This window comes from Callospermophilus lateralis, chromosome 7 (assembly GCF_048772815.1).
Source record: "Callospermophilus lateralis isolate mCalLat2 chromosome 7, mCalLat2.hap1, whole genome shotgun sequence".
Lineage (NCBI taxonomy): Eukaryota > Metazoa > Chordata > Mammalia > Rodentia > Sciuridae > Callospermophilus > Callospermophilus lateralis.
The window spans coordinates 132,333,551-132,348,514 of record NC_135311.1 but is presented as its reverse complement, the minus strand read 5'-3'; the positions used below and the strand labels follow the sequence as shown (position 1 = coordinate 132,348,514).

Sequence of the window (14,964 nt, the reverse complement as noted above, 5' to 3'; positions counted from 1 at the left end):
CCAGCCCCACGGTCCCAGCACAGCCCCCGCCGGTCACCTGTCCCTTATGTCCTGGCAGAGCCCACCCCTCCGTCTGGATCAACTGTGTCCCTCCTCTCCCAGGCAGATGAGGACATCTCAGCTCTGGGGACGGGAGAGCAAGCGTGGGACCCAGGCCAGATAAATAGTCCCAGGAGACTTGCGGATGGGCAGTAGGACTGGGGTCTAACAGCTGAAAGAACACCCCTGAGATGTAAGTCCGTTTGTTCATTCATTTGTTCATCTGTCTCCACTCACGTGTAATTTCTGAGCACCTACTGTGTGCTAGACCCTGGGAATACAGTGGCGACTAAAACATGCAAGGCCCCACCTCACGCAGCTCTCAGTCCAGGGCAGAGGTAGGCAGTGACCCGGCAAGGAGACGGAGAGCCGTCCAGCAGAAACGCTGAGGGGACCACGGAGTTAGGAGAGGTGGCATTTAAGCTGAGACCTGAGTGGCAGAAGGGCCCCAGGGCAAGGATGGTCCAAGCAGATGAACCAACACAGAGGCCAAGATGGCAGCCGGCAGGGGGCTGGTGAGGCTGCCGCCTGGTGCGCAGGAACTGCTCTGGTTTGTTCTGCTCTGGTTTGTTCTCTGCCGCTGTACCAGGAAGCCCAGGCCAGCAGCCTACAAGGAATAGCTCACGCTTCTGGAGAGCCCAGGTCTAAAGTGTGGCGCTGGCATCTGCAGAGGGCCTCGGCGCTGCGCCACCCTGTGGTGGGAGGTGGAAGCGCAGGCGCGCCTGTGAGAGGAAATTGGGCCGAACTCTCCATTATCAGGAACCCTCTGCCACAAAATGCCCTCATGGCCTAATTATCTTTTAAAGTTCTCATTTTTTATGCTGTTGCCAGTGCAATTAAATGTCAACATGAGTTTCAGAGGGGACACTCAGATCCTGGCAGTGAGCACAGAGGTCAGTGGCTGGTCAGGCTGAGCAGGCTTGGATTTATTCTCAGAGCCACGGAAGGCCCTGGGCTGTCCCCAGCCTGAGACCAGCACCCTCTGACTCATTTTGAGTCCCTCGGATCCTTCTGTCTGGCAGAGAGCTGTAGACAAGAGTGGCCATGGTGGCTAGTAGGGGACGGACCAGAGGCCAGTGCAGGGGCCTACTGAGGTGTGGAGGCCAGGGTGAGGCATGGAGGCCAGGGCTGGGCCCCAGGAAAGGACAGTAAGGCCCTTGCTTCAGCTGCCAAATTTATGCAGGTGCCCCAAATCTCAATAATCAAAATAAATAATATTTTATGCAATACTTTGGAAAAAACCCCCAACTCAACAGACTCTAGCCTGTGGTTTGGCTGTTTTTATTTTTTGGTAAATAAAGCCTGGGGCAGGGCCTGGGGTGGAGGCCAGAGTCCATAGGGAAGTGATTCTTGGGGACCACTCTGTCTGGGACTCTCCGTTACCCCCAACCTGGGTCAAGGGCCCCAAGACCTCCCCGTGGAGCTCTCGGGCTCGGGGACACGTGGCCGGAGCATCCTCGTCCTGCACGGCCCTTGCTACTGGGTCCTGAGGAGCCTCCATGCTGGTTGAGGGGACTGTGAATGTCCGTGGGTAACGGCCTGTGGGCTCCTGGGGGACATACTGAAACTGAGTGGCCCCACGCTAGTCCCCGAGACCTGTTGCTGCTGTCTCGTGCCCCTCCCACCCCAGATCACGCAGACGGCCCCAGCAGCTCCGTGCCGGCAGCCTGGTGCACCAGAGCCTGGAGAGCCAGGGCCTTGGCCACTGCGGCAGGAGCCTCCCGCCCGGCCTCGGCCGGCTCCCAGGTTGTCTCTTGGGACCAGGCTGGGTGCTGTGCACTGTGACATGCTTTAGGATCCTCGTGCCTTGGGCAACAGGGCGTGGTCCTGGCCTGCAGGGGCTGTGGCCAGGGCCCAGCACTGCAGCTGAGCAGCCTTGTCTGATCTTCAGCGGCCTCTGTAACCCAACTGCTGTTGGTTGGGGTCTTATCTGCTTTCTATTGCTATAACCAAATACTTAAGGCTGGGAACTTTATAAGGAAAAGAAGTTTATTTAACTCACAGCTGTGGAGTCTGAAGTCCAAGCTGAAGTGTACCCCACCTGTCTGTTTAACCTCTGATGAGGTCACAGGGTGATGGCATTACAAGGCACTTGTGAGAGCGATCACATGGCCAGAGAGGAGCCAGAAGGATTTGGGGGCTGGGCTCGCTCTTTATATAGCAGCTCATCCTCTGGGAAACTAACTGGTGTTGTATGAGAAGGACCTTAATCCTTCCAAGGGCAGTGCCCAGTGACTGAATCACCTCCCCCCTCCCCCTGCCCCCCTCCCCACTCCCCCCATCTCTAAAAGGGCCCACACCCAACATTGCCACCCTGGGACAAGCTTCTAGCACTTTGGGGCACACACTCAAGCCAGTTCCAAAACACAGCATTCTGGGACCTGCTGACTGCGCCAGTGCCCGTCTGTGGCAACCCCCACCCCGACCGGCCCCCTGCATAGCCCGCTCGGCTGCTGGCTGAGTTGGTGTGTGGAAGCGCCGCGGCTCCCCAGGGAGGCCTGCTGTTCTCAGGGGCTGCTGGGCACCAGCTGTCCAGCACCGGGCTCAGGGCTGCCCCACACCTCTGCAGGCCCCACCGCCCTACGGGGATGTAGGGCCCACTTTGCTCACGAGGAACTCATGTGCCTGGAGAGGGCAGCTCAGCCTGCTCCTTCACGGCCTCCCCCCCCCCCCCCTGCTCTGCTCGGGCACCTGGGTTTGGAAGTCAGCTCCCGGCGTGGGCCAGGCTTGCCACCAAGGAGCCGCCGGAGGTTTTGCCATCATCTCCGACCTGGTTCTGTTGATTCAGCTGACATCAGGGCCGGCTGGAGCTGCCATGGCCATGTCTGCGCTGGGGACGTGGCGGCCCCCTCCTCTGGAGGAGAGCAGCAGCCCCCTCAGCCCCGAGGGCCAAAGAGGAAGAGACTGGGGTCCAGGAGGCCAGGGTTAGGAAGCTCCTCCTTGAGGTGCTCCCTGCCAGCAGAGGCGGCCCCCAGAGTCCACGGCCTCTGACCTGGCTCCTGGGTAGAACGCAGCTAGAGCACAGGCAGGACCCCGGACCAGGAAAGGAGTTTGAATTCTGTCCCTGCCTCTGCTTCTAACTTGCTGTGTGGCCTGGAGTGGATCGAGACCCCGCTGGGCTTCAAGATGGCCAACTGCAGTCTGAGGAGGCTACAAGATGAGGCCTCCTCGGGCCATCAGAATTCCTTAGAACGTGCCACCAGAGCTGGGGCAGCTGGGCCTCCAGCACCAGCAGAGGGCAGCACCTGCCCAGGAAAGGGCCCCGGCCCTGTTGTCCTCTCTGCACCCTCCCGCCCAGTCCTCATGCGCCACCCTCCTGGCAGGTCTGGCTCAGGAAACGGGGTTCCAAGAGGCCACTCCCCATGGGCTTTGGGGATGCAGGAGTTGGGACAAGCAGCAGGTGGCCCTTGGTGACAACTGGTGACAGACAGAACCCCTAGCCTCCATGTGCTGCCAGCCCTCGGTGCTGGGGGTTCCCTGCCTCTGGCTGGATCTCTGGAGGGTGCAGGGGCCAGGGAGGGAGCAGGTGGGCCAGGCCCTGCCACTCACCTGTGTGACCTGTAGCTGGCCCTGGCCCTTGGGGACCTCATCCTCTCTGTTGGCAACATAAGGGTGGTGGGCCTTAGTGGTTTTCAGCAAACCCTGTGTGGAAGCTGTCCACTGTGGAGACCCCGGGCTGACCAGAGCATCACTCAGACCCCTCTGGTCAGAAGTTTCCGGAAGAGTGTCGCATAGGAGCTTCCTGGGGACCCTGTGACTTGTGTGGCTTTCCTGGCTCACACCAGGAGTGCTCCTCTGTGGAGCTGGATGGGCCCGGGAATCTGCCAGACGTTGACGTCTTGACGCCTCCGTGTTAACCCCACTGCGCCATCTCTGTCTCTGCAGCTGGGGGCCCTGGTCCACAGTCCTGTCAACTGTCCCCTGCTGGGCTTCTCGGCTGTCAGCACTTCCCTTCCACAGGGCTACCTCTGGGTGAGTACTCCCCGCCCCACCCCCACCCCCACCCCCACCCCCACCCAGCCAGGACTCTGACCTTGGGGTGGGCGGTCGGGGGAGAGAGCTGCCCGCGGAGCTGCAGAGAGCCGGGCACCGTGCCAGGAGGTGGGAGGTGCAGCCTCACCTGGGCAGCAGAAGGCCAGGGCACAGGCCAGAGAGCGGCATGGGCCGTAGTGCTGTGAAGGGGACGAAGGGGTCTCACCCGGGGCTCAGGGAGCCGGCCGCTGCCCAGGCCACGCCCGTTCCAGCCACCTCTCTGGGATTCCTGGCACAGCCTCTCAGGGCAGGTGCTCCTGAGGGTGCCGGTCCCGCCTCTCCTGTCTGGGGTTCCAGCCTCAGCACGCCCAGCCTCCTGTAGCCTCTCTCACCAGGTGCATGGCCTGGCCCACCGTCAGGTCCAGCCCGGACCCCCTCTGAGACGGACTCGTCTTCGCCGTTTCCCCGTCATCTAGCACGTGGCCACCTGCCCGTTCATATGTGCAGCATCCATCCACCTGTCCACTCATTCTTCTACCCACCCACCCATCTATCTGCCTGTCCACCTACCTGTCCACCCACCACCAATCATCCACGCAGCCGTCTGTGAATCCACTCATCCATCCTACACCATGTGTCCATCCGTCAACCCATGCACCCATGGATTCTCCACCCACCCATCCCTCCGTCCATCCATGCATCCGTCTATCCGTCCACCTATTCTTTCCTCCATGCACCCTTCCATCATCTGCCTAACCACCTATCCCTCCAGCCATCCATCTTTCCATCTCTATCCATCCTTCATCCACCCCACTCATTCATCCACCCACCCACCCATGTGCCCATCCTCTACCTACCCACCCTCCCATGCACCCATTCACCATCTACCCACCCACCCATGCACCCATCCTCCACCTATCCACCCACCCATGCACCCATCCTCCACCTACCCACCCACCCATGCACCCATCCACTACCTACCCACCCATCCTTGCACCCATCCTCCACCTACCCACCTACCCACCTACCCATGCACCCATTCACCACCTACCCACCCACCCATGCACCCATCCTCCACCTATCCACCTACCCATGCGCCCATCCTCTACCTACCCACCCTCCCATGCACCCATCCACTACCTACCCACCCATCCGTGCACCCATCCTCCACCTACCCACCTACCCATGCACCCATCCACCACCTACCCACCCACCCGTGCACCCATCCTCCACCTACCCACCCACCCGTGCACCCATCCATCCACCACCTACCCACCCACCCGTGCACCCATCCACCACCTACCCACCCACCCGTGCACCCGTGCACCCATGCACCCATGCACCACCTACCCACCCACCCGTGCACCCATCCAGGTATACATTAAGTGCGTACCCCGTGCCAGACCCAGGGTGAGACAGTGAACATGACAGTGGAGCATCTGAAGGAGACCTAGATGCTCACTGTGGCCGGGTGGCGCCCCCTGCAGGGGAGGGGAGGGGAGGGGAGGCCGCGGGAGCTCATCTTCCCGGCTCCTCACTGATTTCTTCTGGTTCCTGAGACCAGCTTGTTGCTCTGCTGCTGGAGCCGAGTGACCTTGTGACCACAGGATGGTGTGGGCAGGAGGGGGCTCCTGTGGAGTCTGACCTCAGTGCTGGGAGGAGTTGGAGGGTCCCTGAGCAGCAGGCCCCTCCCTCCATGGCCCCCTGATGGCCTCCCCGGTCTCTGCCCCCAGGTCGGGGGCGGGCAGGAGGGCGCAGGGGGCCAGGTGGAGATCTTCTCCCTGAACCGGCCGTCGCCCCGCACCGTCAAGTCCTTCCCGCTGGCGGCCCCCGTGCTTTGCATGGAGTACATTCCGGAACCCGAGGAGGAGGCCGAGGGCGGAGATGAGAGCAGGAGCGCGGAGCCCGCCCCAGTGCGTCCCACCATCTGCCTGGGCCTCCAGGACGGCAGGTGAAGGGCCGGGGAGGGCGGGGCGGCCTGCAGGGCCAGGGGGCAGGGCGACCCGGCCCCCCCCCCCCCCCCCCCCCCCCCCCGTACATGGGGACAGAGACGCCCCTGTGGGGGCCGAGGTGGCCTCTCTACTTCCTCCAGGCAGTGTCACTGCTGGGGAGACGCTGGCTTCTCGGTCTGGGTTCCGATCGCGGCCCGCCCTTCCGGGCTGCTTCTCTCAGCTTCAGCTTCCCATCCATAAAGGGGTCAGACCCCCGATGCAGTGCCCAGGAGCCCCTGGAGACGGGGAGGTGCTCAGGTTGTGAGGTCCCTGCTGGTTGGTGGCCAGTGTGGGGTCTGGCAAGTCAGACAGACGTGGGTGCAGCCTGCAGGGGAGGGGTGCTCGCCACCTACCCTCGGACCAGCGGTGAAGGTGAGGACTGGCCTGGCATTGCTGTGCCTGTCCTCCCGTGTCCTGCTTGTCACCCTGTCCTGGAGAGGCAGAGGGTGTTTGCTGAGCACCTACTATAATCTCAGCAGTCCAGGGTGCAGGGCTGCCCCACCCACTTCCCACAGGGGGACACTCACTCTCCAAGCAGAGCTGACCCAGAGCCGTTCCAAGCTCTGCGGAGTCCAGGCTGGGTCTGTAGCTGAGTGCCCAGCCAGGGCCTGGACTCAGGAAGGACCCTGGGGACACCTTTTATTTTTTTTCCAATATAAAATTCACCATTTTAACCATTTTAAAGTGGCTTCCAGTAGCCATTGCCTAGTTCCATAACATTCTCACTAGTCCCCACAATCCCACGCCCGGGTTCAGCAGTCACCCCTTCCCGCCAGCCCACCAGAGCCCTGCTCTGCCTTCTGTCTCTGGGCGTGTCCTTGGACAGTCCTGTTATGGCCTCCCGCCTCTGGGCTGTGAGCCTGACTCCCGTTCCCTAGAAGCACACTTCAGAGTACTCTCGGGAGGCGCGTTTTGTGCCGTGTTCCCTGGCCAGGGCATCGTGGCCCTGTGTCTTGGCGAGAACCGAGGCTCAGCGGTCTAGGTTAGGAGGTGGCCCATCCAGACTGAACTCGGGCCCTCCCCCTCCATGCCACCCCCTCTGGAGCCCTGGGGTCACCCTCATGATGCAGGCCAGGCCAGTGCCACCCTGAAAAGCCACTCTTGGCCAAGCCCAAACCCCTGCAGAGAGAACCAGTGGTCAGCCATACAGCTGGACGGCCGCGTGGGGACGTGGTGTGAGCACCCAGTGAGCTGTGGTGGGCTTGGCTTCTCTGCAGCATCCTGCTCTACGGCAGCGTGGACACTGGCACCCAGTGCCTGGCGGCCTGCAGGAGCCCAGGCCTGCAGCCCGTGCTCTGCCTGCGGCACAGCCCCTCCCACCTGCTGGCCGGCCTGCAGGACGGGACACTCATCGCCTACCCTCGGACCAGCGGTGAGGACAGTGGGCAGGGCCTGGGGTGGTCCTGGGGCTGGCGCGGGTGCGAGTCCTCCCGGGGGAGGCTGCAGGGGCAGGTCAAGGAGCAAACATCCCCCGGGACTCTGCGTGCTGGAGGATTCCGGCCCGCGAGCCCCTCTGGGGTCGCATGTAAGGTGTCCCTCCACGAATCCCTGCAGGAAGGGGGCTCGCTGTCCTGCAGGCGCGAAGCCCGTGGGCAGAGACCAGTGGGTAAGAGAGGGACTGTGGGCTTGGAGAGACCTGGCTTCCTGTTCAGGCTTGCCCTGGGGACAGCTGCGTCCCTTGTAAGTGGCTTCTCCTCTATGCCTTGGGCCTTGTGTTTGCAAAATGGGGATGGTGCTTGCACCCATTGCCCAGGGTCCTGCTGGGTGAGAGGGCTCCATGGAGGTGAGGTGCAGGCCCTGCCGGGGGGTGTCCAGCAGGGGTGAGCCCTCGTATGGCCGTGGCTGGAGGGCAGGGCTGGCAGCGGCTGGGCTGCTGTGCTCCTGGACGGGTGGGGACCTGGCTTGGGCACCCCCGCCCCCGAGTCTCCCTGCAGCCCTGTGGTCTTGGGCTGCATGGACCCGGGTGCTAAGACGGTGCAGCTTGTCTGTGGCCACATGAGTGTCACGGTCCCCTTGTCCTGTGCTCACCAGTTTGATGATGAGGGCTGAGTGGCATGCGGGGCTGGTCTCAGGTGCCCCTGGGAAGCGGATGAAGCCCGAGGTCCGCCCGGGCGCTGCGCTCTCGTGGCGTCTGCCTGCGGTTGTAAGCGGGTATTCGCACTGAGCTGGCTCTTCTTTTCCTGCCACTTGGCACTGTGTTGGTATTTTTAATTAGCTTTTGATAAGGCATTTATAGTTTTTAATTAAAGGGGTAAGAAGGAGGGGAAGAAATCCCTCAGACAGAGCGTGCGTGTGAATGTAAACACGGGCTCGGGGATGGGGAGGCTCGGACGGCTCCGAAGGGCCGCCCGCCGCTGGCACCCACTGAGTCCCTGAGCCCGCCTCGCCTGGCCCCAGTTTGGGCTGCTTTCCACCTTTGCCCCCGGCTCCTGACGTGGTGATTCGGGGCGCAGGCGGGGCTGGGGTGCTGCTGTGTCGCCAACTACCAACGTGTGGCTTCCACCCAAGGTCACAGAGTCCGCAGGGCCACGCGCCCCCGGAGGCCTCCGAGGTCTTTGCGGCCTCTGGCAGCCCTTGGCTGTGGGTTGACTCTGGTCTTCACGTGGCCTTCTCCCCACGCACATGTCTTGGTGCCCACATCCCCCCTTTTCATAAGGACTGTGGCCACCCTGGACTCGGGGCCCAGTGGGCTCCAGTGGAACCCGTCCATAATGGAATTTGGGGCTGGGACCTGGTAGTTGGTCAGAACCAGAGAGCCGTGGGGACCTCTGGACCCATACCCCCACCTCCTAGCTGGGAAGGGAAGTCCAGAGTCCCCTGACGGGGCCGGACCCCAACCCCGGCGTCCTGCCTCTGAGACTGGGCCTCTGCAGGCCAGGGGCTGGGCCTGCCCCAGCAGGGCTGCTGTGCCCACTGGCCCTTGCCCACCTTGGCCCACAGTGTCCACCGAGCACCTGTGGCACATGGATGTGGCAGAGGGCCACAGGGTGGGTCACACGTTCGCATTCTGCCCCGGGACAGTCCTGTCCTGGGCTCCAGGGTCTCGGCTCGCAGGGTGGTGCTCAGAGCCCGTGTGATCCAGGGGACTCTCGGCCCCGGCCCCTGCCTCCAGCGGCCAGGGAGGCTGCTCCAGCACAGTGTGCAGGGCTCTGGTGGCCATCACTGCTGTGCCCATGAGTGACCCCACTTCCCAGTTTTTGGAGTATTATCCGGCCTGAGAGGGGTCCCAGCCCCACCTTAGCAGCCACAAGCACCTCTCACCTGGCCACAGGGGGGCGCTGAAAGCCTTGCGTTTCATGGCTCTGGGCTCCTGGTGGGGGTCAGTGTCCCTCTGGAGGCCTGACTGCCTCTGGCCACTCATCTCTCCCAGACTCCAGTCCTAGCCTCGGCCTCAGGCCTTCAGAAACCTGAGTGGCAGGAGATCTGGAGGAAGTTAGGCCAGAGCCAGTGCTAAGTTCAAATACAACTTGGCTGTCACCCTTTGGTGGCTTTGTGCAAGTTCTCAGCTCTGGGTCTCTGTTGTCACCTTAATTCAGTGACATCAACACCTGCTTCTGCAGACAGAAATGTTGTGGCAAACGATGCCAAACGACAGGGGCAGTGTGCAGGGAGTGCGTGGAGCTCTGACGTGGGTGACGAACGCGCTGTGCTGAGGTTCAGAACAGGCAGACGAGTCCCCCAGAGGAAGCGGCTCGTAGAGGCTGCGGAGCACGTGGCTGCGTGGCTGGTGGCAGCTGTCAGTGCCCCGGCCGTGTGCTTAGCGTGTGCCAAGGGCTCTCCACACGTATTTCCTGAGCTCCCAGCAGCATCCAGAGCTGCAGAGGTGTGGTCAGCATGCCCACTTCACAGATGAGGAAAGCGAGGCTCCGAGGGCCAGTGGAAGTCCTGGAGCCCGAGTTCATTCAGAAGCTCCCGGCGCCAGGCTCTGGCCCACCCTCTTCCCACTGCCCATGCTCGTGGGCTGGAGGGGGCAGTGGGTTGGCTGAGCCGGGCACCTGCCAGTTGTAGTCAGCAGGGCAGGAGGGGACCTGGCTGGCAGGTGGGGAGGGAGGGAGGGAGGAGGGAGGAAACGGTGGCCAGGCCTGGCCCGGGGTGGGTATGCTGTCCTACCACACCCGGCAGGACCCTGGTGCCCCTCCAGCTTTGGAGGCAACTGTGCCCCATCTTGTCGCCCTGATTCAGAGTGGAGGGCCTGCCAGGGCCGGGCTGCCTGTCCCTCCAGGGTGGCCATGCCCAGGCCACCCCAGACTGGGCCCCAGCTTCCTCCTCCATCTTCTGTGAGGACTGGTGCCTGACCCAGATGACGGGCCTGTCACGCGGGGGAAGTATGTGCCTGGGAGTGCAGGTTCTGGAAGGTTCCCACAGCCCCCGGAGGGTGAGGGAGGGTGTGACAGAGGGACGTGGCCCCCATAGGGGGTCCAGACCTGGGGCTTGGTGGGCCGTCACTGAGGTTCTAGTCAGCCCCGGTGCGTGCTTGCTGTTGGGTGCCAGGCAGTGGCTCTCAGGGGAGCTGAGCAAGGGGCAGGCCCAGCAGGACAGGCCGGCAGGACAGCAGGCTGCCTCTCAGGGCCCCCTGCTCACCTGACCGCAGCAGAGCCTCCAGAGGGGCAGGTCCTGGCAGAGTCCGCAGGTGTGGAGCTCCCCCTGCAGGCGGGACGAGCCAGGTCAGAGAAGTCCCGAGGGACCGCGTCCCCCCTCCCTTCCCCAGGGGACAGCCAGGGCTGGGCTCGGAGAAGGGAGGGATGAGCCACTGAGCTGGGAGCAGAGCCAGGTCCAGCCCCCAGGTCCCTGGACTCAGGACACTTCCCACTGTGTCATGCTGCCCCCTGCAGGGCCTGGAGCGGACGTGGCGGGTCCCCCCACTGGTGTTGGCTCTTTGTCTCGGCAGCCACCAGGCCCCTGGGCTCCGTGCTCCCCGTTCCCAGGGCGGTGGCTCGGCTGCTGCCGCTCCCTCCAGCAGCTTCCCCCGGGAGCCCCTGGAGCCAGTGCTGGCCGAGCCCACTGCGCTGGACGGATGGGGCCGGGGGAGGGCAGAGTTCCCGTGTGGTCCCCAGGGGTGGAGCATGAATGTCGGGGGGCAGAGATGGGTCGGAGCGTCCAGCAGGGAGGAGGGAGAAGGGCCACGGAGGGGGCTGCCGTGTGGGGCCCCGCTGGCCCTCGCCACCCCTGACCTGCCCTCCCTGTCCCTCCAGGCGGGGTCCTGTGGGACCTAGAGAGCCCTCCCGTGAGCCTGGCCGTGGGGCCAGGGCCCATTCGCACCCTGCTGAGCCTGGAGGACGCCGTGTGGGCCAGCTGTGGGCCGCAGGTCACCGTCCTGGACGCCACCACCTTGCAGACTCAGGTAGGTTCATCCCGCGGCCTGTGGCCCTGCCCAGGGGGCTGCTGTGGGCCCGCCCTTGCTGGCCCTTCCTGTGCTCTCTGGCTCCTGGCCGTGTCCAGGGGAGGCTTGGACAGTGTGTGGGGAGCAGGGGGAGCCGCGTTGCCCCTGACCTGCGTCCCCCGGCTGCTGTGAGGGGTGGGTCCCACAGCTCCGGGCTGGGGCCTGGATCCCGAGTCACTGCTGGGCCTGTGGGCGTGGGGCTGGGTCTTGTCCTTGGACTGTCCCTGAGGATTCGTGCCATGAGCCCAGCTGTGCTGAGGTCTGGCTCCTGTGGACACAGCTGTTCTGGGCCTTCAGATGACACGGAGGAGGCTGCCCGGGGCCACCTCACCCTGGGGGAAGCTCCGCGGCCTGGGGCCCTGGTCCCAGGGCGTGTTCCTGGCTCAGCCTGAGGGCAGCTGTGGCCATCACCTGCCAGAGCCCACTGTCTGTCCTGGGCAGCTGGAGTGAGACTTGGATATGGCTCCCTGAGCTGGTTTGGGGGACATTGCAGTCACTTGGTCACTTGGTTTGTTTGGGTTCTGCATTTGTGTGAGCTGCCCCCTGGCCCAGGTGGAGTGGGCATGGCACCTGCTGGCCAGGTGGCCCCACATGTGCCTCTGTTTGAGGGTGGACTTCATGTGCCCTGTTCACTCTCATACAGCTGTGAATTGGCCACTTGTTAGCCGTTCGGAGCACTGGGCCTAGCTAGGGACTGTCAATCACAGGTGATTGGGCTGAGCCCCAGGACAAGGTCAGACTGCTGCATAGGAGAGCGTGGTGGGCAGGGCCCTGTCCTGCGTGGGGGGACCCAGCCTGTGCTCAGGGCCTCCAGGCTGACCAGGGAGACCCAGCCTCTGTTCTTGGGGGACAGGAGCCCCAGACAGGAAGAAGCCACCACAGAAAGAGCAGGGGCAGGGGCAGGCCTCGGCCCCCCGACCAGGGGCTCAGTGTGGCCAACAGGAGGGGACTTGGAGGAGGTGGCACCGAGAACTGAGGCGTTTCCTGGGGAGGGCTCTGGAGGCCACAGAAGCCAGGCCCCTGGGAGCAGAGCAGTAGCCACGGCTGTGGACGGAGGCTGGAGGAAGTTGGCGGCGCCTGCCAGGCTCCGTGCCGCCCAGGAGTGCCCGACCTGGAGGGGGCAGAGGGGCATCATGCTGAGCAGCAGCCCCAGTCCTGTTCTGGCCTCATCTGCTTCTCGTCCTCAGGACAGCTCAGCCCCTGGGGGGTGCAGGGGGAGCAGGCTGCTGAGGCGGAGCCCTGGCCCTTCCCCGCAGTGCTGTGCAGCCCTGGGCAGGTCACACAGCCTTCCTGGGCTGCGGTTCCCTCGTCCATAAAGCCTGCGGGTGGAGGGACGTCTGTTTTCTTGTGACTGCCTGAAGACGTGCTTGTTGGTGCAGGTGGAGTTCTTTGAAGAGCCAGGTGGCTCCCCTAGAGTCGGGTTGTCCGTGGGCTGGGCCCGTGACCTCCTGCTTGGCTGGAGGAAGCCTCCCTTCTGCCAGCCGAGTGTCCTGGGAGGAGGACACAGGGCGGGGGCTCCACCACTCTCCCGTTCCCGCCAGTGCAGTCCCCCGAGGCCCACGCAGCTCTGCTCTGTCCCACTGTCCCAGAGCCCCCTGGGTCCTCCCATCTGTAAGCAGTAATGATAACCAGCGTTCGGGCATGAGCTGAACTGCTTTACATTTCACGCTCAAACAACCCTCTGAGATGGGCATTGTCATATTATTCCCATTCCACAGATGAGGAAACACGGGAACAGAGAGGTTAAGTAATTTGCCTAAAGTCAAACAGCTAGAAGGAGGCAGAGTCAGGATTTGAGCAGAGGCCTCCTCCTTCCTCCTTACCCGTGTGGGCTGCCTTGGCAGAAGGGAGGTTCAGTCTCCTTTGTGCTGCACTGGCCCCCAGCTTTCTGTCCCTCTCAGATGTCACTCTGGGTCTGCTTTGCTCGCCAGCATGTCTTCTAGGACAAGAACCAACCTGTGGACCTGCTCCCCTGTGCCTGGGTCCTGGGGCAGCAGCAGGTGACTTCCTGGCCTTGGAGGAAGTGCTGAAGGGAACGGGTCTCGGCTCCTCAGGAGCCCAGGGTCCAGAGTGGACAGAGTCTCATCCCAGTGCCAGGAGCGCCGGGAGGGGCCAGCCCAGGTCCAGCAGGTGCTGGAGAGGCAGGAGGGCCCAGACCCAGCAGAGGCGGGCGGCAGCGGTGGGCCACCTCGTCCGGAGGCCAGGGTCCCCCAGGGGCGTGTGTGGGAAGGCAAGCAGAGCCCCGACCAGGGCCAATCTGGCGATATGTGAGGCTGGGGGCTGTCCTCCAGGAGCCTGGCCCTCTGCTGCCCTTGCCCGCTGCCCCGCCCACCCCACCCTGCTGGCCTCCTCCCTCCCAGGAGCGCCTCTGCCTCTGGCTCTGCCCTGGCTGCCAGCTGCCTGCTCAGGCCCTGGATCCCAGCGGAGCCGAGTGAGGCCTGTTAAATAATAATGCGGCGCACCAGGGCCTGAGTCAACAGCGCGTCCCGCGTTCATCATCTAGATCGCCACCTTCAAAGCCTGATCCAGTCGTCTGGAGTTCATTTCAAGCGATCGCTGGAGGGGAAGCTGGCTGGGGATGATTGTTGCATCTTAATTTAAAAGAAACACATCGGGGACAGTTTGCCAGGAGGCCTGCGGCGCGTGGGTGCTCTCTGCAGAGCCGTGGTGGTCGGGCACGGCAGGCCGCTCTCTGACCCTCCTGGCCTGGGCCTCGGCCCCGCTGGCCCATGGATGGGGGGAGCAGCTGGGCTGTGGGTGTCACTGTGCTGAGAGACGAACTGGCTCCCGGGGGCTGGCCGCACAGAGGGCCGGGCCTTCTTCTCTGTCCCAGAGACGGGCCAGGCTCCTCTCACCACAGGGCTCCGCCCCTGCTGTTCCCTCGGCCTGGAACACCCTTCCCGCCCTGTGTGGCCCTGTCTGTCACTCAGGTCACGGCCGGACTGCTGCCTCCCCAGGTGAGGCCACCCTGGCCACTGCTCCAGCAGCCACCTGCCCTGGTCAGGGCTTAACACGTACCTGTTCACAGCCCCGTGAGCCCTTCTGAAGACACCGTCTTGGTTACTGTCACCCGTCTGCACTGCAGGGACGCAGCGCTGGTAGAGGGGACCTGGCCTGCTCCTTGCGGCCTCCAGGCGGTGTTTGGGTGGGCGTGTCACCCGCCTGGGTCTTGGGGAGTCCAGGTGCTCCGGGGCCTTGAGATGCAGGGACGTGGGTTGCCCTCTGCTCCTGGGGGAAGGCTGAGAACTGGTGGTGGCTCAGGCTGGGGCCGGGGAAGTGTCTCCGGAGCCCCGTGGTCCTGGAAGTGGCAGGAGGCCACACCGGAGAGGGGGAGTCATGAGGGAGAAGGGCTTGTCTAGGGCTCCAGCCCCCTGGGAGGGACCTGTGTGGACAGCGGCCATGCCGTGCCGCAGGCAGCCTGGTGGGTGCACACGCGTTCCGGACACACCTTGGTCCTCCTGGCCTGGTGAAGGTGTGGATGGCACTGACCAGGCTCTGCAGGCAGGACCTGGCCTGGGGCTCCCACCACGTCCCCGGAGCTGGGCACAGGCCTGAGGCTCAGGAGGGGCCCAGTCGAGGCAG

At 63.8% G+C, this 14,964-nt stretch overlaps 1 protein-coding gene across 6 annotated transcripts in view; it reads left to right on the top strand.

Annotated features, from left to right (window-relative positions):
* Arhgef10l (Rho guanine nucleotide exchange factor 10 like) overlaps window positions 1-14,964 on the top strand; it is a 111,539-nt gene that overhangs the window by 77,514 nt on the left and 19,061 nt on the right. For all 6 annotated transcript variants that reach the window (XM_076861175.2, XM_076861172.2, XM_076861170.2 and 3 more), the window contains 4 exons: window positions 3,925-4,011; window positions 5,745-5,962; window positions 7,220-7,374; window positions 11,195-11,343. In XM_076861175.2, the coding sequence (XP_076717290.2) occupies window positions 3,925-4,011; window positions 5,745-5,962; window positions 7,220-7,374; window positions 11,195-11,343 (609 nt within the window). The remainder of the gene's footprint in view (window positions 1-3,924; window positions 4,012-5,744; window positions 5,963-7,219; window positions 7,375-11,194; window positions 11,344-14,964) is intronic.